The following is a 22,734-nucleotide window of genomic DNA, read 5'->3' on the forward strand; positions in this document are numbered from 1 at the left end:
AAGAAGAAACGACTCCTTAGGGCTTTAAAGCTCAAGAAGGAAGGACATTGTTTTATCTGCGAAGAAAAAGGACACATGCGTAATGAGTGCCCGAAGAAAAAGGGTACCAAGTCAAACGCAGGACCCAAGCCAAAGGCAGCTAACCAGTTGTCTTTGACAGGTAGGTCAATTACAGTACTTTCTCACCCTAGTACTTGTTCTGATTGTCTGTTCAATTCTAAAGTATTTGGCTTGCATGATCTTCTCCGAGTTTATGGAGAAGTGAATGGCCATAAAATTCACATTCTGTTAGACCCTGGCAGTTCGCATAATTTTGTTAACTACAAACTTGTGCAGAAATTGAGTCTTGATACGACACTCAGTGACCATACCTATGAGGTACGTCTACCTGCGGGCAGACAAGTTTGGGATCACAAGGTGGAGATGCTTCCAATCCAGATTCAGGACTACAAAGATACTCTGGAATGCTATGTTATGCATCTGGAAAATGTAGACTTGTTATTAGGGATTGAGTGGTTTAAGACTCTTGACGTCCAGATAGATTGGTCTAGTCATATTTTTTCTTTTTAGCATAGGGACACCAAGTATAGTATTTTAGGTGATTGTATTCATCCCTCTCAAGGACCTCTTGTAAATACAATCGATTTTGGAAATATAATGAATTCTTCTTTGTACACCGCTTTCCATTGTGTCTTGATTCCACTTTCTTCTTTTCTCATCCCTTCGTTGGATGTGAATGAATTAAGTGTGTTTGAAAGCAAAGAATTACAAAAGATACTTGATTCGTTTCAAGATGTATTTCCTAAGGAATTGCCATCGGGTTTACCACCTGAACGGGCAGTGGATCATCGTATTGATTTGATCCCTGGTGCTCATCCTGTGAGTATTCCACCTTATAGGATGAGCCAAGCTGAGGAAGATGAGTTGGCTAAACAACTTGAAGATTATTTGAGGATGGGCCAGATCCGTCCAAGTAAATCACCTTGGGGTGCACCTGTGTTGCTTAGGAGAAAGAAGGACAATACTTGGAGAATGTGTATAGATTACAAAAGATTGAACAAGCTGACTATTAAGAACCGTTATCCTCTCCCTGGATCCGATGACCTGATTGACCGGTTAGCAGGAGCGAAATATTTCACGAAGATAGATTTACGTACATAGTAGCACGAAACGGCGTTTCCGTCCCCTGGAAACGGTTCGGGCGTTTCCGGAAACGGCAGGCCGACGGAAACGCCGTTTCCGTGCATTATTTTTTTTCAAGTTTACGGGGGGGGGGGGGGGGGAGGGGGGGGGCCACGTGCGTTTTTTCCATTTCGCTCTCCTTTCCTGCGCTTCTTCAAACCTTGCGCCTATCACCACAAAGGGCCAAGGCTCAAGGCCAAGGCCCTAAGGCTCAAGCCTTTGCCCCCAGTGCCCCCCACAAGGCCCCAAGGCCTGTACTCTGCAGGCAGCCTGCTCTCCAGTCTCACAGGTGGCTGCCGGGCAGCCCATTCTTCAAGGCTTCAAGGGCCAAGGCTCAAGCCCAACTTCCAAGCCTCCAAGGGCAAGTGTTCTCGAGGGTAAGTGCTTTCAACTTCAAGTCTCACTATGCCTACAGATCCCTATTGGCAGTATGCAACAAAAGGGGATGGATATGTCGGAGGTGGGGGTTCCCGCAAGTGGAAATGTAATTTTTGTGGATATGAAAAAACAAGTTCAGTGACCCGGGTAAAAGACCATTTGGGGCATGTCCCAGGCAGAGATGTCGCTTTATGTCAAAATGTGCCGCCCGATGTATTGGCATCACTTGAGGGTTGGAGAAAGCAACGCCTTGGTTTGGATGTTGGTGAGCAACATATGGCAGCACATGCAACAGGTGAAGCATCCTCGAGCCAAGTGGCCTCTTCAAAGAGGACTAGAGTTGAGAGCCAGACAGATGTTGACAGTGCACATGTATCTTCGAGTGTGGGTGAGGGCCCTAGTGCAAAGAGGACACCTTTACCTAGTGTGGAAGTGCCTGCAAAGGGTTCATTGCAAAGAGCAAGCATTACAGCAGGCTTGCAAAAGCAAGCCATGAAGGAGGCAACAAGGGAGGTCACGCGCTTGTTTATACGGTGTGCTATCTCTTTCAATGTGGCTCGCACCATACAATGGAAGAAGACCATGCGGGCCGTTAGCCGCATTGGCTGTGAGTGGGAGGGTCCCTCGGCTGAGACAATCCGCACACGAGAATTAAAGAAGGAGAAACTCAACGTAGAAGGCCAGCTTGAGTTTTTGAAAGAAACATGGAAGAAATATGGCTGCACTATCTTATGTGATGGATGGTCAGATTTACGCAAGAGGAATGTGTATAATGTGCTTATCTCCTCTTGCAAAGGCACCATGTTCATTGATGCATCGGCTGCGGGTCTCACCGTTACAGGTCTCTTTATTTGGACACACATCAAGAAGGTGATTGAGGAGATTGGCCCACAAAATGTTGTGCGGGTTATTACGGACAATGGAAGCAATTGTGTCTCCATGGGGAGTATGTTGGAGGATGCATTCCCAACAATTGTGTGGACCCCTTGTGCCTCCCATAGTCTTGATTTATTGATTGAGGATTTGGGGAGAATTTTTTGGGTCAGCGAAATCTTTGCCACCGCGAGGAGCATTGTCAAATTTGTGACAAAAAGACCAAAGGTTTTGAGCATGTACAGGGCTAATAGTACCTTGGAGCTTCTCAAGCCATCCACTACGAGGTTTGCATACATGTTCATAGTGCTTGAGCGGCTTCTTCGTGTGCGGCCAAATCTGATTCGCACTATTAGTTGTGATGCATGGATCCAGTCGGGTAAGAGTATGACCCCAAAGTTTGTGGATTTTAGACGCAAGATCCTCAATGAAGCATGGTGGGAAGAGGCAGAGGCATTAGTGAAGACCTTAAATCTCATCTACACGGTCTTGCGCATCACGGACATGGAGGGGAGTACACTAGGCCTCATTTATGAGTACATGGATAGGATCGAGAAGGCACTAGACAACAATGCCTACCTATCTGTAGAGAGGTACGTACTTCTTCGCTCATGACTCATGGCTCATGAGCCTTTGCCAAATTGCCTTTTTGTCTTGGCTCTTTTCTAAGTTATAACTTTAAAGTCTTTCTTTGGTTTTGTTTGTTACTTGTAGAATCGCGGAGATCAAGCAGATTTGGCAAAACCGTTGGGTTTGGTTTCATAGACCAATCCATGCTGTGGCTCATGTGTTGCAAACCTATGTGGAGAAATGGTGTGGTGGCAATTTGCAGATGTTGCGATGCTTAGAGGATGATCTCCTTGCTTTCCGCAACAACACTGGCTACTTCACAAGACCTACTGCAAAACTTCGAGAAACGCAGCTTCAGCCGGTCTCATGGTGGGAGAAATATGGACATGGTGTGCCTACGTTGGTGAGTAAGAAGCCCCTCCGCTTAAGCTTTAACGGCGACACCTTATTTGTATAATGTACTAATCCTAAATCTGCTCTTTGAACAGAGACGTCTTGCCATTCGAGTCCTCTCACAAGATTGCAGCTCTGGAACTTGTGAGAGGAATTGGAGCACATGGGCGCTCTACCATACGAAGAGGAGGAACAAGTTGACTACAGCCCAACTTGAGCGTCTTGTTTTCTGCAATTGTAACTTGAAGCTTCTTGAGCGGGCAGCTATGGGTCTTGAGCCAATGCAAGTGAATGTCGACAAGATTGACATTGAGAAGGTGCGGGATATTCCCACAATTCTACAAGAGGACCGAGATCTTTACACTTTGCTTTACGAGGAGGCCACAACACCAGTTCACGACACACGTGGTGGTCGTCGTAGGAGAGGAAGGCCGGCTGCAGCTAGTACTAGTGCTGCTAGAGAGGAGGCTACTGGAGAGGACTCATCTTCTTGCAGTGAGGACACACACGAGAGCCATGAGGACTCTCAGGAGGATTCAGACTCCTCGCGTGCTTCAGATGAGGCTCAACAGTGATCACTGATTCACTGATGTTCCATGTTTTTTGTTTAGTTTTTCTTATCCTTAGGGATTATGGACAGCCGGCATGTCGGTTATTTTGTAGTTTTTGAACCTCTGACTCCCAAGTTTGATGATCATTGCTGATATGTATGATGTATTATGATCACAATTTGCAGCTTGCTATGTATGCTTCGGCCTTCAGCCTTTAGTTTTTTATGGTTCACATGAATTTGCCGCGACATCATACATGTCCATTATCTACATTCTGTTAAGTGTTATGATTCTAATGTCCACTTGAGTCTTTGATGTGTCTTGTTTGAGGTCTCTATGCATGTTTTTTGCATCTCTTGACATAAGTTTATTTAATAGGATGTCTCTATGCATGTTTTTTACATGTCTAAAATAAATTCAAAAGAAACTCCGTTTCTTGCCGTTTCCGACCTCGCGGAAACTCGGAAACACCGTTTCCAACCCGGTCCGAACCGACCGTCTCTGCCGGTCCAGGTTACTATGTTTACGTACTGGCTATCACCAGATACGTATTCATGAAAGGCATGTCGAAAGAACCGCCTTTCGGACTAGGTATGGCCATTACAAGTTTCTCGTATTACCTTTTGGGTTAACCAATGCTCCAGCCACTTTCCAGCAAATGATGAACGATCTTTTTCGTGAACATTTGGGAAAATTTGTGGTGGTGTTCTTAGATGATATTTTGATTTATAGTCGTACTCTTGAGGATCATGTCAAACACTTCACGATTGTCTTATCTATTTTAAGACAGAATCGACTATATGCTAAATTGAGTAAATGTGAGTTCTTTATGACCGACATCATTTACTTGGGACACAAGATCACTAGAGATGAATTGAGCATTGACTATGACCGAGTTCATAAGGTTTTGGACTGGCCTATACCGCGAACAGTGAAACAACTTCGTTCTTTTCTCGGTTTTGTTGTTTTTCTTCGGAAATTTGTACGGGAGTACTCTCAGCTCACACTACCGATGACCGACTTATTGAAAGGTCGTGGACATAAGTCCAATCGGCCTATCACTTGGAATAACGATTTGGATATGGCCTTCAGACTTTTGAAAGATAAAGTCAAGGAAGCACCTATCTTAGCATTGCCTGATCCTAGTCGACCTTATGTTCTTGAAACTGATGCCAGTGACTATGCTATCAGGGCTGCTTTATTTCAAGATGGTAGACCGGTTGCTTTTGAAAGTAAAAAGCTAGACGACACTCAATCTCGTTGGCCAACCCTTGAGAAGGAGCTTTATGCTGTGATTCATGCTCTCAAGGTTTGGAGACATTATTTATATGGCTCCAAGTTTGTGGTATTGACTGATCATCAGTCAATCAAGTATGTGTGTGATGCGGATGATTTGAGAGGAAGGAAAGCTCGTTGGACAGAGTTAATGCAAGATTTTGATTTTGAGATCCGTTATCGGAAAGGGTCCATGAATAATATTGCAGATGCCCTTAGTCGGATTAGAGAGGTGAATACTTTGTCGTTCACCAAGATTTCTACTGACTTATTTCAGTCATTGAGAGGGCTTTGCAGGACTGATAGTTATTTTGGTCCATTTTGGCAGAAGATCCAGAACGGGAGCTCATTGATTGACCAAGACTCGGTGACTGAGCAGTCTACTATACAGGTTGCAGGAGGTCAGTGGATGATTCGGAATGGTTTACTATTCCGTAATGACAAAATTTGTGTACCACAGATCCCGGACATTAGGTCCAAGATCCTGAAGGAGTGTCACGATGCCCCTTCTGCTGGATACCCTGGGGTACACAGAACGCTATCATTAGTGAAACACACTTTTTATTGGCCGAAGATGAAAGGGTATGTAGAAGATTATGTTCTCAAGTGTCAGATTTGTCAGGCAAATAAAGCTGAACGCTTTAGACAGGCTGGGTTGTTGCATCCTTTGCGAATCCCAGGTAATAAGTGGGAAAGTATTTCCATGGATTTTATTACCGGATTGCCAAGAACACATCAAGGCCACGATTCTATTTGGGTTGTGGTAGATCGCTTGACAAAAACGGCTAGATTTTTACCAACCCGGAAGACTATTACAGCTACGCAATTAGCTTGACAGTTTATCAAGCAATTGTTTAGACTGTACGGGTTACCACAGGACATAGTCAGTGATAGGGACTCTAAGTTTACGAGTGATTTTTGGAAACTTGTTTTTGAGAAGTTGGAAACAACTTTGAATTTGAGTTCCTCTGATCATCCTCAATCTGATGGCCAGACTGAAAGAGTGAATCAGATTTTGGAGAATATGCTTCGAGCATATGTATCCAAAAGCCAGAGTTCATGGGAGAATTATCTTCCTATGTTAGAATTTGCATATAACAGTACTAAGCATACAAGTACAAGGTTTAGTCCTTTCATGCTTATGTACGGGTTTCAACCAAGATCACCTGTTACAGTAGGATTCTCGGGACTTCAGCATGATGCAGCACGTAATTTTTTGCAAGATATGCAGGAAATGTTACAAGTTGCAAAGGAATCTATTAGAAGTGCTCAAGACCGAGACAGGTTTTATTCTAATAGGCATCGTTCACCTAGAGAGTTCTCTGAAGAAACGATGGTGTATTTGCGAGTTCCGAAAGATTCCGAGATTTTACGGACAGGTAGATCTCTGAAATTATCACCTAGATACTGTGGACCATTTCGTGTTACACGACGGATTGGTTCAGTTGCATATGAATTGGATTTGCCTTCTCATGTGAAAGTTCATCCTGTATTTCATGTCAGTAGACTTAAGGAAGTACTGGGTGGAGCAGATCAATTAGTTACTCCTCAAGAAATCATAGATGTCCAGGACATGACATTTGTTCCGCACGAACCTGAAAAGATTCTTGGATTTCGTGAACGAAGATTGCGTCATACCCTTATCACGGAATACAAGATCAAGTGGAAGGATCGTGTTGAGGAGGACGCTACATGGGAGACATTGACTTCTCTTCAGAGAGATTACCCTAGCTTTTTAGTGAGCTCAGGAGTGAGCTCTTAGAGGAAGGGGAGTATGTCATGTGCACAGTGGGTATCTACCGTGTGCTATACGCATGCAAGACTAGTTTCAAGGCTTGGGGAAGCTTGGAACTAGGCAGGCTGATTGACGAGCTGAGTTAGGGATATACTAACGGGCGGGCACCCAAATATGGACGGGCGGCGGCCAAGTGTGGACGCCCAATGACCGGCCAAGAGCCTATAAAAGGGTGGCCAAGGTTAGTTATTGATCATAGAGAGTCTCGCGAGTTTGTGAAAGCTCTATGGTCTTGGAGCCTGGATCTAGTGCAGACGTGCACCTGCTTTATGCAGCCGAGGCCGGCAGCAATCTTGAGGCCCGCGAGGGCAGCTTCGTGGCGGTATGGGACGTCGCGAGGAGAGAGAGAGAGAGAGAGAGAAAGCTGCAGCCTGGCTACTCCTTTGTTCATCCCACCAGTAGTCAGGGGAGGGAGAGGGCTGTGTGCTTCCTGCAGCCCGACTGCTGCTGTGTTCAGCCCACCACCATCAAGTCCTGCCCACGATTGCCCTCCATGAGAGAGAGATAGAACAGTCCTGCGTTTCCAGCAGGCCAGCCCACCAGCTCATCCAAAGAAAAAGCACCAGTGCTGCTGTGCGACTCATAGCAAGCGAGGGAGGGAGAGAGAAAGTACATCCTCCTGGCTGCCTCTGCCCGACCAGGAAGCACACACCCTTCTCTGCTGCAGCCCGACTTTTCCATCTATCCAACCGCCAGCCTTCTCTCCAAAAAAGCACACCCACGTGCAGATGCAGCCGGCACCTCCCGGAAAGAGCATGGGCCCCCCATAATAGCATATGGGCCACGATCCCTCCATAAAGTGTATTTTTTTTATTTTTAAAGGATTTAAACTCCTTTTCCACATGGGTTAAATAAGAAGAACCTTGTTAAAACCTTGAGTCCTTTTTGACTTCCAAACTGATGCCATTCACACTGTCCACCATGTCCCCGTGCACACCTGCATACTGTCCACAGAAAAACACAGGGTCGTGACAGTTTCAAAGTGTTTTTCTCAAGCGCTTTGGGCGAGAACTATAAATTCAGCTATTCTCTCATTGTTGAGACATTTAAAAAGACAGCAGATGAGTATGTTAGAGGTCTCGATACGGTTTTTGCACACAGACAGCCATAGACAGGTTAAGGACTGCACTGAAAAAGACTACGGATAAGCATAGAGTACAAGGAAGGTGATTGAGTATTATTGAAGTTTGAGAAAGCAAGGCTTCGAAAGCATAAGGACAAAGAGAAGGTTTATCCTAGGTACTATGGACCTTTCCAAATATTGGAAAAGATCCCAATTGTTATAAAGTTATAAAATTCAATGCTTTGAGGTCCTATATAAACGACCTTTGACCCTTAGATATTTAACTAGAGTTTTTTATAAAGAAGATTTCCACTTACATCCTTCCAAAGTCGTTGCAGCATGATGATCTCGCGAAGCCTGCCAGCTTGGTTTCACTTCAATGTCGACCTTCTCTCTTTTGCCAATGATGATGACACCTTCTCCGCAAGCAAGAGCACGATGATGATGATGATGGCTACGTTCTTCTCTCTGCACCCAGATAGCGACAACCGTGTGTCTCCTCGTTGGCACAACGCCAACATTCTACTCCTGAGGATGGATGATGCCTTTTCTTTGTAATTGCGGAGCTGACCTCTCTTTGCACCCACTACACCATGCTCGGTCCATCACGATGCTGACGCTGTATTGTGCCTGCTCTACATTAGTTCTCTCCTAGGTGCGCCTCTTGTGCAAACTCCAAAGCCACCTCCAATCTAGGCTCTGGGATTCAGGTCCATTTCTGCAACGTGTCCAAATTGCCCCTCTCTCAACATTAAAATAGACGCTCTCTCTCTTATAATGAAAAAAGACACAACTGGTGCTCATATTTTCACATGGCTTCAGATCTCTGTCACACAGCAATATTCCTCAAGATTCTCCTCGATCTCTTTTCTCTGATTTTTCTCAAATCGGCCTCTGCCTGATACAAGAAGCATGAGGGAGGGGCCACGTATACAAATTCGTTACCTCTTCTCACATTTTATTTATTTACAAAAACAATAAGCAAACCATTTCACATTTTGGGCTCTTCACATGCATAATTAGTTCCGGTTTCATAATCCTCTCGTTCAAGTCCACTCTCTCCCTCGGCATCAAGCCTTTGAGCTCTTAAATATCCGGCTAAATCACACTTTTCAGGTGCCCGCATCCCCACGAGCATGCCACGTGGCCGTGCTCACACAACACATGGCCTCGACCTAACGAGCCAAGTCATCGGCTTGCTACAGAAGGGAGGGGAAGAGGGCACGCTTCAGTCCTGCGCATAATCACACCCCATGTAGAACATAATTGTCTCCATCCATTCTATCTTGAATTGTGTCTAATTAAGTGAATGATTAAGATCTCTAGGAATGCACCCCTTCTTACAAAGAACATGCACACAACCTCAATGAGCCAATATGCCCCTCCTGCCTTTGCAGAGTACTTGCTTCACTTGTAGAAGCAAGAGGATAGGAAGAATTACAAACTGGCTGCCTTCTGCAGCACCTAATTGTGCACTCACTCGGGGGCTGGAGACATGACGCTAGTTCCCCGGATGAACACCTAGAGCTGCTGAAGCCTGATGCAGAACAAAGTGCTGGATTGGGCTGCACACACTGTGGGGTAGCAGTGGGAATGATTATTGCCCAACAGGCTGCTGCCACTCTCAACTGGCTGGTAGGACCAGCAAGACAAAAAAAGACAGCTAATTGATCCAAGAATCCAAGAATCATCTTTGCTCCAAGGTCAAAAGGCCTGAAACCAACAAGATACCTCTTTTTGTGAGTCTCGATTGTCTCAACCACCTCGTTCTTCATATGTTGAAGCTCTGCCTTTGCAAATGTAAGTTCTAGCTCAGCTTCCAAGTCTTTCAGCATGTTTGGACTTACTCCCAACCTGCACTTTTGTAACCCAAAGGAAACATAACGATCCTGTGAAACTATCTTGAGGAGCCAATACAACTGTTAATCTAACATGTTGCAATTCAAGTTCATTCATAAATGATGGAAGCATACGCCTTATTGATAGCATCAAATTCTTTACGAAGTAAGCCCATGCCCTCCTTGTCAACCCAGGTCAAAACTCTTCCAATCTTTTTCTCCACTTTTTCAACCGCCTCAAGCATCATCTTGTCTCCATCATATTCCTCTTTGACCCCCAAACTGTAAGGTCCACATTAGAAAGCGTAAGATAAGCATAATTTAAAATGGCAACCAGGCATGAGAGGATCCTTGACAACTTCAATTCCACTTCATCTTCTTCGAGCCTTGCAGACTAGACAAATGAAACAATCAAACTAGAAGCCCCTATGTCCTTCCCTTCCTTTCACTCTTGCACAATCAAGACATTTCAGAAGAGAAGTAAAATGTAAACACACACAGAACAAACAATCCAGCAGGGGCATACATACATAACAAGAAGCAGAAAATTAAAACAAAAGAGGTATGACCTACCGAGCCTTCAGCTTTGGCAGGGACTTATAGAAGGTCTTCACATCTGGCGCTGCTGCCGCTTCGCGTTCAATAATCATTGCAATTTTTTGTGTTTTTGAGGGTACACCAACCCTGCATACCACAACACGTCCATATTCATTGAATGCCTGGTTATTCAGTCCACAATGGGTCCACAAACCATGCACATGAAGGATGGCTGGCATATTTGGAAAACAAAGACATCTCTTACTTTTTCCTTACTCCATCCATGGTTGCTTTGTAGTCTGCAACTGCTTTTGAATCATCAGGATCCAGGGTGATTTTTGATTTTGTCAACTCCGATATAAATAATTTGTATCTCTTCATCATATTGAAAAAAATTCGTTTCAAAGGGTCTGCACACACAGAAAGAAGATCCATACTTACTTTAAAAGTTACTAAAATGTTCACTTTATCCATGAATTGACAAAGGCATGTACAGCTCCGACTCTACATCACAACGTGTTGTTACATGTTCTCTATTGATAGGATTACCCTCAGGTTGCGTGTGTATTTAGAGAGTCAATGTTTGAAGTGTCAAAACGAATTTTGGACTGTTGGAGCCCCAAAACGTATGTGTTGCCAGTAAGCCCCATGTTTTGGGTGTTTTGTAACATGCCAAGGCTTCTGCTGCAAATACATGATACCACTTTGCAATTTCCTCACAACGAATACCCATATGTATGAGTTAGTCAGGAAAGAATATCTCTACCATTAGAATGAACTTTAATAGACCATTTCCAGCTTCATTATTACTTGTGGCTACATTATTTTGAGCATCACATCACTTTCATGGGCTGAACAGCCATAATGCCTGCATGCCAACATTGGCCCTCAATGTAGCCGCCAAAGTTGCAATCCGCTTGTTCAAGAGCCACACTTCCTAAGAAAGTTCCACCAACAGTTTGCTATCCAAGTGTATAACAGCCTGCCCACACTTGTAAATAGGACCTTGCCTCACTCTTGAATTTCAAACCCCTCAAACTCTTTAAGCACACTGCTTCCCATGTGGTATCTTCCATTTACATAAGTGGTAGTCATGGTGCTTCCCAAAGTCTTCTGTTGTCATGGTACTTACTTAGGTAAGGATCACCCAAACTGTTAATCGATGCAGACTGCGCCACATTATCAGGAGGGCAGGCTGCTTATATTAGGACTAGGTCTAAGGATCTGAAAAGTTGAAATATATGAGATAATTTTAGTCCTTAGGCTTATTAGATCAAGCACTTTCAGCCTCTTCCACTATTTGAATTTTAAAACCCTACTCACTCTCCACTTGATAGCCAAAAACCATACATAGACTTCTATCGTACTTACGTTGCCCTTTCAAGAAAGACGGTCTGGAAGTTCAGCATAAGCAAGAAAAAGCTTAGCAGTTGAATATTCTTTCGCGTCAGACAAAAAGATAAAACTGCCTTATCGGACCGTTCTCCTATGTGTAGCTTCAAGGAGAGTAGCGGTGAGCAAAAATAAAACAGTATAGTGATCTGCACGAGAAATAAAAATAAACAGATCTAGAGGAATGAACAGAAAAAGACACTGCTGCCTGTAGATCACATATTTTCATGAAATACAAAGCAAACATCCAGAAACCAAATTGCTTTCCAAAAATACCTTGTTCTTCAAGATTTGCAGCTGGAGCATCAGCATAATGGCGTACTGAAGAAAAAGACCCAAGATGTTGAGCTTGCATCAAATTCACCGCTCCAGATAGCTGGACAAGTTCAGGCACACATGCTCAAGTCTATACGAAAAAAAACACAGTACACACTACATAAACTTTGACATGGAATCATGCACATGAACAAAAAGTCCACTGAATTTCTTTTAAAGAAAAGAGAACATTGTTTCCAACCAAAATATGGTGCTTGGACTTAGCGTCCAGCTTCCCCCTGTCACCATCAAGTAATGAAAAAATGCATCTGACCCGAAAACCCAAAAGTGTGAAACCAAGGAGTTTCTTCCTATATAGGCCTGAAAGGGGGTCTGAACTCGCGAGAAGAGAACTTGCCTCCTTTGTCAGCTCATAATGTCAAGACAGTGTCCTGACTATTTCTCCACCAAGGTTCTCCATGTTTGGAATCTGTCGAAAGTTTCGCCTTTGGATTTGAGAAAGTAGGCTAAAGTATACCAGCTAAAATCATCAACAAAAAAAAAACATAACTAACATAACCAAGAGACAGAGTGCGCATCTCGGGCCGCACAAATCCACATGAACCAAATCCAAAGGTGCCGTAGCTCGAGCCTCGCCATGTAGCCTTCTTTGGAAAGGCCTCTCGATGTTTTCCTTTGAGACAAGAGTCACGTGTGCCTATCTGGCAACCCATCCACCAGCTGCTCCCGAAAAGCCTTCCACACGCCTCCAAATAAAGACGTCCAAATCTAGCATGCCAAAGATCGCCTGTGCGGGTACCTGTGTGAGAGTAAAGAGCTGTGAGTTTGTAGAGGCCATCGTCCTCTATGCCTTGCCATAGGATCCTGTCAGTGAGAGGGTCACGAATGATCACAGAGTCTTCCATAAATTCCACCTTAGTGCCCAATTTGCAAATCTCATGTGCAAAAAGGAGATGGAATCCTAAATCTCGCACATACAACACTCTTGAGGTGTACTTCCCTCCTTCGCCATCCGGAATGAGGGGCATTGTCCCTTCGCCAAGGATGGGGACAGTAGAGTTATTTCCAATGGCAACTCTTCCACAACGTTGCTGCAATGCATCAAGCCAATCCTTGCGATAAGTCATGTGTTGTGGGGCACCGCTATCCAAAATCCACTGAGGTGAGTTGGAACAAGAAGGAAAAGCCTGCTCCACCACTGGATGGGGAGTATCGGACTCGAGATCAATCACGGTGACAAAACCTGACTCCTCCACAACTTTGGCGAATGAGCTCGCCCCTTTGTCCTTCGACTTCCCTTCCAAGTCCCGCGTGCAACTCTAGCACTGTCGCCATAAGTGCCCCTATTTGGAGGGGTAATCACAAACCTTCTGGCTGCTAGAAGAATTAGGGGCTGAAGACCCCTTCGGCTTAGCATCCTTGGAGTCCTTAGAGCCCTTAGAGGGAGGCGCCCCACCTTTGCCTTTGTTAGGCTGGCCCCCTATCTGTCCAATGAAATCCTAGTTACCTTTCTTTAAAGAAGAATCCTTGAATTTGCTCTCCTGATCAAGGACCATAGGCACCAGCTCATCCCAGCTAATGGTTTCCGTCTGTCCCGAGGTAAGAAGTGAAGAATAGAAGTTGGGGCAATCGAGCAAGTAGCCAGATGGCCATATCCTCAATGGAACTCTCCTTCCTACACCCAGAAATCTCATATCGCAATGACTTCAGTTTGTTGATGTGATCCCGCATATGGAAGTAGAATCATTGGGTGAAAACTTCAACATTTGAAGCTCCAGGGAAACTCTCTTCATGGGTGTCTTCCGGTCGTAGATGTCGGAGAGTCTCTTCCAAGCAACATGTCCATGGATATCCCATTTGATGTGAGCGATGACTAAGGGTTGAGAATTGAGAAGAATAAATGACCGAGCACGGGCATTAAGCTGACCCCATAGAGCAACTCGTGCATAAGGGCACCCCTCGTATCCTCATCCTCTACGGTGTTCGGGTTGGGCCAAAGGACCGGTCAAGTGATGAACTCTACAAGATCATAAGTCTCCAAGACTGCTTCCACCATGACTTCCCAGATGTCATAGTTTGTGCCATCCAACTGTTAGCAGTCATCTCCTGTCTATATATTTACATCAGAGCCTCTGTTCTGGGTGTGCCCGCCCGATTTAGGTGTTTTCTCATTTTTCCCCACTCTCCATATTTTTCCCTATTTTTTCTGGTGTGGGAGGCTGTCCTGTGGCTCTTGGATGGCCCAGTTGTGATGGCCGACTGCTCCTGCTTCTCCACGACTCACCCTGAGAGCTGGCCGACTGGAGATTGAGTAGGTCGGGTACCACCAGACTGCTGTCGACTGCTTTTTGGGCTGGCCGACTCGCTCTTAGGGGCCATATAAAATGGCCCCTTGCCCCCACACATGTAGTATTGGGTATTCCAGGTTTTCTTGTGTATATAGTAGAGTTATACGCCTCTCTCTCTCCCTCTCTATTGCTGTGTTTTTCTGCAGTGCACTTGCTCTTGTGTTCTCAGATTTTCTCTTCATCTGCGCTGCATATTCTGACACCAACTTGGCATCTAAAGGAAAAGTCGGAAGAGTGGATATCTGAACCGCCTGAGGTTGGATGAGTTGCCATGATGTACTCCTCTGGAAAACGCAGCCACCAAAACAGCCCAAGAGCTGCTCTCTACACTTGTAGAGAGGGTGGGCAGGATAGAAAGAGAGTGGAGAGGAGAAAAAACACAAAAAATGCAGATTTGCCCCTCCGGGGAAGAAAACGTAGGTTTGAAACACTGCAGACAGCCACCGAGTTTGCGTGAAAACGCAGAAAATCAGCACCAATCAGCGATTCCAAGTCTCAACGTCTCTGGGCTCTGATACCATGTCAAAGGGTAGCGGAAAGATGTAGAGGAATGACAAAAACGTTGAGGCTCCAAGAGAGAGATGAGAGAAAACAGCAAAATGCTGATGCACTAATCCTCAAGATACAACCAGCCCGTAGGCAAGGAATGGACTCCGTAGGCAAAGAGGGCTAAAGGTGCTCACCAAAGTGATCAAGAATGATCAAGGAATGATGAAAAGTGAGGAAGAGCGCAGCACATGTATATAGTATTATATACTCCTATATGAGCTGGCCGGCTGCCTCCTAGGCTCCTACACGACCTAAAAATAGGGGTGGGCAACCCACATCAAAGGCCCATAAAATAGGGGGAGAATATGAGAAAAATGGGGGAAAATATGGGGAATGCCAGAGCACATAGAAATGTGCCCCTGTAAACACCAGAAAAACCACCCACAAGAGATGATATATGCTAACACTCATAGCCAAGGTGAAGAGTGGACATCAAGAACCAAATTTTTATTTGCAAAATTTGCATCATACTAATAAAACAAATACACCATTCGTGGTGGGGGCCCTAGAAATGAAATGAAATGAAATGAAATGTTATATTAACGTCTTCAAAAGGCCATAATGACCTATGAGACCAAAAGTTACATCATGGTGGATCTGATACAATGTCTGGATAAAAAACCCCAGAAAATGAAAAATAAAGATGATACTACTGGCACCTAGAAAATGAAACTGGAACTGGAAGGTACACTATGGAGGTACCTCCATCTCATAATATGTGCCGCATCGGACACTGGCGGATCTCCTCAATATCCTCTGTGGTCAGCACCCTGACTGGGTGTCTCGCATGCCTCGCAAGAATAATCCGAATCTGTCGCTGCAACCTCCGTCTATGCTGGGATGCCCTCCTCCGTAGTCGTGGGCGTCTGGACCACCCAAGCTCAATCGCACGATCAATCAGTGTACCCCTGGTGTGGGCGGTATCCATGTCCTGCTGCTGCTGTGGTCCATCTGGCGCAGTGATGGCGGGACTAAAGAAGTCTGTAATGTGCCTCTGAGTCTGGCTCTCTGTGCGCCTAAGCAGGCTATCTCTATGTCTCCGCAGCTCAAGCAAGAACAATCCCAAACACCTCTGGTCCTGGTACCCCATGACTCTGGAAAGTGGTCCAAAACCCTCTCTGAATAAACAGTGGAAACGACCACGTATCTCATAGTATGCAGTACAATGGCATATATAATGCAGCTCTGTCTCTGGCTCCCCATGGCATACTCGGCATATCATGGCCTCAGCTGGTATACCTCTATATCGGCCAATCTCAATCTCAAGCTGGTGTGAGGATGTGCGAATCTGACCAATAGCACATCGTACTGCATGAGACAAGTGTACATCCATGTAACTGGGTCTGATCACAAAACCATCTGCTGTGAGCTGAAGAAAATGCTCTCTGTAGAAAGCCATCTTCGTGCCCAGCTCCTCAGTCGGCTGTATCCATGTCCTCCTAATGTCCAGCTGAACTAAATCCTGACGGATGAGTCTGGTAATCTCTGTCCGTGTAAGAGTGAGAGAGGGTGCCTCCAGAGAATACTGGAAGGGAGGCAATCTGTCCATGCTAAAACCATGTGCCTGGAACCAAGATGTCATCTGTCCATACCAACAAGCCGTGTCTCCCTGTAAAGCCAACTGTCGGGAGGACTCCAGGGCGAGGCGTGCATATCTGTCTCGGGGGAAATCCCACAAGCCATGTATGTAGGAGACTGATCTCGTAAGAGCCTCAATCACCAGAGGGGCAGCCGCCAGCTCTGCTCGAATAATCTCATGAGGTACCACAGCCTTGGCTCTAATAAGCCTAGCAATCATAGATACCAAAGGCCTCTCCATACCTCTCCACCCGCCTGCGCTGTGATGGCCCACTGAAGGTCCCCATATCTGCACTCCATAAAGCATAGCTGATGTCACTAGAGTGTCAAAAAGCCAGAGTTTCGTTCGAGGTTCCTGAAACTGAACCTGCGAACACATCCTCTCCAAACCACCCAGGGCTGCATGTGCTCTAGTCAATCTAGTCTCTGCTGCTCTCCTCATCGAAAACACTGGCCCACTGAATACTACCCCAAGATATGTATATGCATCTGTATACTCCACAATCTCCTGCCCATATGTAAATGTGGAAGCTGATCGCCTAACCCACTGTGGCGTGGTGTTAAACACCATAACCTTGGTTTTGCCAAGGTTGACAGACAATCCACTATCATGTGCAAACTCATGTAAAGCATCCAGATGACGCTGCATACCCTCAGGAGAGTCAGAGATCAACACAATATCATCAGCATATAACAATAGTGGGATCCATGTACCTGCTAGCTGGGCTCCTCTGTCCCCCAATCTCTCAATGTAGTCAGAAGCCTCATCCACATACATACCAAACAGTGAAGGAGATAACGGGCAACCTTGCTTCACTCCTATAGTGGAGTGAACCAAAGTAGAGACCCCCTCTGGGGTGCGTACCTCTCCTGCAACTGATCTGTATAAAGCCATAATCCCCCATATGAGCTCTGTAGGTACCCCCATCTCCTGTAATCGCCTCATCAATCTGGCTCTGGGCACTGTATCAAATGCTTTGCGGAAGTCCACAAAGCTACAATAAATCCGTCGCCCGTGCGACCTGCCCTCCTCAATAATGGCCAGCAGAGTCAAGATGTGGTCAAGAGTAGAGAAACCTCTCCTGAACCCTGCCTGTCCCTCTGCTCGAATGCCAACTCTCTCTGCCCATCTACTCAACTGCTGCTCAAGAATGGATGCATACAATCGTGCTAGTGTGTGACCAATCATAATAGTGCGATAATTACCTGGCTCCATAGGGTCCCCTGACTTGAAGATAGGCACGATGGTGGACCTACTCCAAGTCTCGGGTAAGCCTTCGCACATAGCACGCTTGAACATCACTGCTAGAAGCTCTGCCAGCATGTCTCTCGCATGAATAAAGTGCTCACGAACCAATCCATCGTGATCATATGCTCTCCCAGTCGTCATCCTATCAATGGCCTTCCTTACCATCTCTGCGGTAAAGAAAGTACATGTCTGTGGGCATGGTGCTGGCGGGTCAGGAAAAGGTGTCTGTCCAGGAACTGTATATAGAGATACTGCATAACTACCCCAGACCTCTGTAGAAGTGATGGCCAAAGCAGGGGAGGACTCATGAAACAGACGCCAAGCCTCCCTCGAATCCTGGCTCAAGAACAGCTGGTATAATTCCTGCTCTAGCTAAGCAAGGAAGGCCCGCTTCTTCCTTCGCACAAGGCGTCGGAAGGCAATACGTGACTGTCGGTGAGTAGTGACTCCCAAAGCAACCTCCCGCTGCAGTCGGGCTCTGGTCTCTCTGCACTCCTCATCATACCAACTGTTCTGGGGCATACATCTAGAACGCTGTCTCTGTCCAGGCTGAGTATGTGGATATGCCTCTCTCGCTGCATCATGTAAAGTCTCTGTCAGTATATGGGTCAACTCCTCCAAAGGTCTCCCTGGCTCCTCTGTGTACAGACGTCTATAAATCCCATCTGTGTAGACAGCATCAGTCTCTGAGGTAAAAGTATATCGAGTGTGATCTGCCCCTCGTGTCCTCTGAGCTGTGGTAAAGTGAAAAGAGATAGTCAATGTCAACAATGCATGATCCACTACTACCCCAATGGGCCGAGATCCAACTGTGAAGTCCTCAATGCATGAAACAAAGCTGGGCATAGCCATAACATAATCCACTGTGCTAGCACCATGTCTATGTGGAAAGCAAGTAAATCCAGCTGCTGACGGAAACCTCTGCAAGCCATTAAGTATGGCCAACCCATGTGCAGTCCCCATATCTACCAAATATCTCCCATACTCTGTGCACTCCACATCCTGTGAGCGTCTGTCTAATCCCATATCCAGAGTGTCCAGCTCTCTCAGCATCTCCTCCGAGGTATCATAAAAGGCCGTCTGGCGGTTGCCCGTCCGGGCATTAAAGTCCCCTAACAGGATGATGTCTCCATCCCTAGAGAACTCCCATATGTCGTCATCTCGCACAGAGAAAGGAGACTGCCCTCTAGGTGCTGCATATGTCGATGTACTAGGAGCAAAATAGCATATGGCAATATACAGGAATCTGCCTGTGTCGGCCCTCAGTCTCACCCACATATATCTGGCCTGATCATCTCTCCGAACTATGTGTAGAAGCGGTTGCAGCTCCTCCCTGAAAAGAACTGCCACCCCTCCTGATCCTCTACTACTGTGTACCGATCTCGTCCCTACTCTGCAAGCTGTCTCCCATCTGTATCCTGTCACCTGTGGCATCATCTGACCAGGGGCCTGGTGAGTCTCCGAGTAGAAGACTATATCTCTATCTCTAAAGCTGTCCTCAAAGGCACCTACATCAAGTCTGAGAGATCCATTGCAGTTCCAGGCTCCCAGCTTTAATTTGGTCCCATAGGTCTCGCACCGTCATGTAGAGCGTCGCTCCACGATGACCACCCTCCCTTCTCTATAAAATGCTATCTTACCCTTTTCTCTTGCTGCTCTAATCTCTGGCATGACTTCCTTCATATGTGCAAGCTGTGAAAGAGTAAGATCATCACCAAGAAAAATGCCTGTATTCTTTAAAGTGGGTCGTCTCTTCAAGAACTCCTTCTTCGCCTCAATAGAAGGGAAGCGAAGTATGAGAGCTCTTTCCTTTGATGTTTCCCCGTTGCCTCCGCTTTTTTGCCCACTCTCCAGGCTTTTGCGTGTGTCGGATTGTCAATTCCATCAACACCATAAGCTCTTTCACCTCCTCTTCAACTTTATCCCCGTCTTTAAGGCCGGTAATCCTCACATGCAAAGCACGTGTACGTCTTCGTTGTTCCTCTTCCAAAGTCATGTTAATGATTGTAGGTGTAGGGGTTGTTATCTCCTTACCTTTACCCTTCTTGGCGATCTCTATCCACTTCTCCGCTTCATCCATCTTCTTTTGCGTCTTGGTGATGACTTCCACCCATGAGGAAGTCTTTGCTTCCTGTTGCTTCTCTTCTTCCTTAATTGCCCGTACTTGTTCCTTGATAACCTTGAGCTCTTCTATCATGGATGGCTGAATTTCACCTTCTTCAAGTCCACCATTTGCCTTGGCCTCTGCAAGCTCGCTCTGAAGAGCTGAAATTACGCCTTTGAGCGTGTTGACTTCCCCGTGAAGGTCTTTGACTTCCGCTATGAGGTCCTCCTTCTCCTCTTTCCACCGCTTACCCTCATTGAATACCATTTGGAGAAAGTTTGCTTTCTCCTTCCACCATCCCTCCATCTCTGCCTTCCATTCCTTCATTTCCTTTTCCACATTTGTTATCCTCTTGTTTGTGACCACAAAGGTCGCCTTCGTCGGGTTGCGCAAGGGGGAAGCCATGGAAGAAGTGAGAGAGAGAGAGTTATGCTGCTGCCTTGGGGGCCTGAGCAAGGGTGGGTGGGGAAAGGGGGGCGGACACCCTCAGCCTAACGGATAGATAGACTGGCCATTGCCAGCAGACCTGTGCGGCGTACAGCGAACAGGGCAGCAGGCGGGGGAAGCGAGCAGGGTGGCGGCGGCGAGCAGGGGAGGCGGAAGCGAGCAGGGGGGCGGCGGCGAGCAGGGGAGGCGGCGGACAGGGAAGGGCGGCGGAAGCGAGCAGGGGGAGCAAGGCAGGCGGCGAGAGAGAGAGAGAGAGAGAGAGAGAGAGAGAGATGGGGGGCGCAGGCTGGCAGCGGGAGGGGAGAGCGTAGAGCGCAGGCAGGCAGCGGGAGGGGGGGGAGAGAGAGAGAGAGAGAGAGAGAGAGAGAGAGAGAGAGAGAGAGAGAGAGAGAGAGAGAGAGTCGGACACAGTATCGAGTCCCGAATACCCTCTCTACGTGAGTCTCTTACACGAGGCTGCAATTGGCCAACTCCGAGAGTGAGATGCTCAAAGGATTAACCAATACACAACCAGACGTAAGAAATGAGCACATGTTAAGGGACAATACAAGGACTTATACCAATCTCTCGAAGGTGTGAAGTGTATACTTAGGGCTGGAAGAAAATCCGAGAGAAACGCCCACCCACACCCATCACATCTCCATCCATATAGCACACATGCACGATCCCTATACGAAGTACTAGATCAGCCCCCCATCCCACCACCATCACATCCACCTTCTTCACACCTGACATGGTAGCCCGAGCCATTTGGAGACTCAAAAATGATAGATCACAGGACCATGACGGCCTTTTGGCAAAGCTCATCTCCCATGCAGGGGAGACTCTAGCACCCCTCCGGCCCATTTGTTCAACAAGCTCTTTTGGAAGGCTTCCCACCCACCTGGACGGCCCATATCATCACACCCATCCATAAAGCCGAGCATCCCATGGACCCCAACAACTATAGGGCTATTATGATTGGCCACACACTGGCCGAACTTTATGGTCAATACTTGAGCTTGAGCTCAACACACTAGCAAAGACACATGGGCACAAAGCATCAGGGCATGCAGGCTTCCGCAGGTCATCTTCACCCTCCAAGCCATCATAGAGGAGGGTAGAGCATGACACCAACAGGTTTGTTGTTGATTTGTGGATTTCCACAAAGCATTTGATACAGTGCCTCGAGCCAGACTACTACAGAGACTCCAAGATTTGGGGGTACCATCAGACATGATTTGGGGGATCATGGCATTATATGAGTGAGTCATAGGGCGGGTGAGATGCCCAGGAGGATTATCAAAGGAGATCTCCAGTACCATTGGAGTGAAGCAAGGATGCCCACTGTTTCCCACTCTCTTTGGTGGCCTCTACATCGACAAGATTTCGGCCTTCATTGATAGAGGAGGGGGAGGAGGCGTATCACTAGCAAGCATCCTTGTTTCCATACTACTTTATGCTGATGGCATTGTGCTTATTGCAGATTCTCCAGAGGCATCTTAACACGTTACAAGACTTTTGTGCATGGCGGTATCTCCACGTAAGCCTTGGGAAATTATGGTCAACACATCCCCTCTTTTCACATCTCGACTGAGTTTCACCTACATCGGCAGCCCAGTGGAGATTGCATATGCATGTGTACTTGGGAATCACTTTTACAGGATCGATCTTTTCTATGAGCCATGCTGCAGAGGCTAGAGTGATGCGAGGGTATGCCTCTCTTGCTCTCATGGAGAGAGAGTGCTTCCAAGCCCACTTCCAAGAGCCGAGGACCAAGATGTGGCTACTTGACACCTTGGTCACTCCGGCATTGATGTATGGAGCACCCTTCTAGGCACCTGATCTTACAGCAGCCAAATGGCAGAGGATAGAGGGGGTCTCAGGTCATGATACTCTCCCGTATGATAACCAGCAAACCATCCGTCCCACATGATATTGTCCTGGCAGAGTTTGCTGCAGCACCCATGGTAGTTGAGGCACTCTTCCAAACAATCACATACATTCACAGGACCAGTGCCGTGCCCCCCTGGAGACTCCCGAGGCTCGCCCTGAAGTCCTCCCCACAACTGGCAGCAACAAATGGACACGAGTCATGGTATAGCCGTGTATGCGCCTCGTTCACAAGGCAAGGACTCAGGATGGATCGCCTCCTCCCACTCCAGTATGACCTGGACTCCCCATTTATTAGACTCTCTCAGGATGACAGGAACCGAGTGATCAGATATGATTTATTGGTACTATACATACAGGATACCTGGATCACAACACATGAGCCACTCTCACACAAACAGTAGTCCTACATGGATACTTTCATGAGGCTTACAAAGGATGGTTTCATACTGAGGACCAGATAT

At 46.5% G+C, this 22,734-nt stretch overlaps 2 protein-coding genes across 5 annotated transcripts in view; one reads left to right on the forward strand and one right to left on the reverse strand.

The window, feature by feature from the left end:
* Window positions 1-22,734, reverse strand: part of LOC147607755 (putative ATP synthase 24 kDa subunit, mitochondrial) — an 80,986-nt gene that overhangs the window by 35,482 nt on the left and 22,770 nt on the right. For 3 of the 4 annotated variants that reach the window (XM_086789647.1, XM_086789649.1, XM_086789648.1), the window contains exons 2-6: window positions 12,124-12,223; window positions 10,721-10,865; window positions 10,492-10,602; window positions 10,054-10,200; window positions 9,812-9,934 (exon numbers count right to left, since the gene is read on the reverse strand). In XM_086789647.1, the coding sequence (XP_086645773.1) occupies window positions 9,812-9,934; window positions 10,054-10,200; window positions 10,492-10,602; window positions 10,721-10,865; window positions 12,124-12,223 (626 nt within the window). Of the gene's footprint in view, window positions 1-8,397; window positions 9,935-10,053; window positions 10,201-10,491; window positions 10,603-10,720; window positions 10,866-12,123; window positions 12,224-22,734 lie in introns of all 4 variants that reach the window. The other variant, XR_015264565.1, reaches the window with a different exon arrangement.
* LOC147607756 (uncharacterized) lies at window positions 3,235-4,470 on the forward strand. Its single transcript, XM_086789963.1, has 2 exons — window positions 3,235-3,406; window positions 3,492-4,470. The coding sequence occupies exons 1-2, from the start codon at window positions 3,266-3,268 to the stop codon at window positions 3,969-3,971; spliced, it is 621 nt and encodes a 206-aa protein (XP_086646089.1). The 5' UTR covers window positions 3,235-3,265; the 3' UTR covers window positions 3,972-4,470.

This window comes from Cibotium barometz, chromosome 54, assembly GCF_041138505.1.
Source record: "Cibotium barometz isolate CiBa-2024 chromosome 54, ASM4113850v1, whole genome shotgun sequence".
Taxonomy (NCBI): Eukaryota; Viridiplantae; Streptophyta; class Polypodiopsida; order Cyatheales; family Cibotiaceae; genus Cibotium; species Cibotium barometz.

What these genes read in the sequence shown, in the direction of transcription:
- LOC147607756 (XM_086789963.1), top strand. Translation starts at nt 3,266, where the DNA reads ATGTTGCGATGCTTAGAGGATGATCTCCTTGCTTTCCGCAACAACACT. An exon ending in GACATGGTGTGCCTACGTTG is followed by an intron (nt 3,407 to 3,491) that starts GTGAGTAAGAAG and finishes CTCTTTGAACAG; the next exon opens with AGACGTCTTGCCATTCGAGT.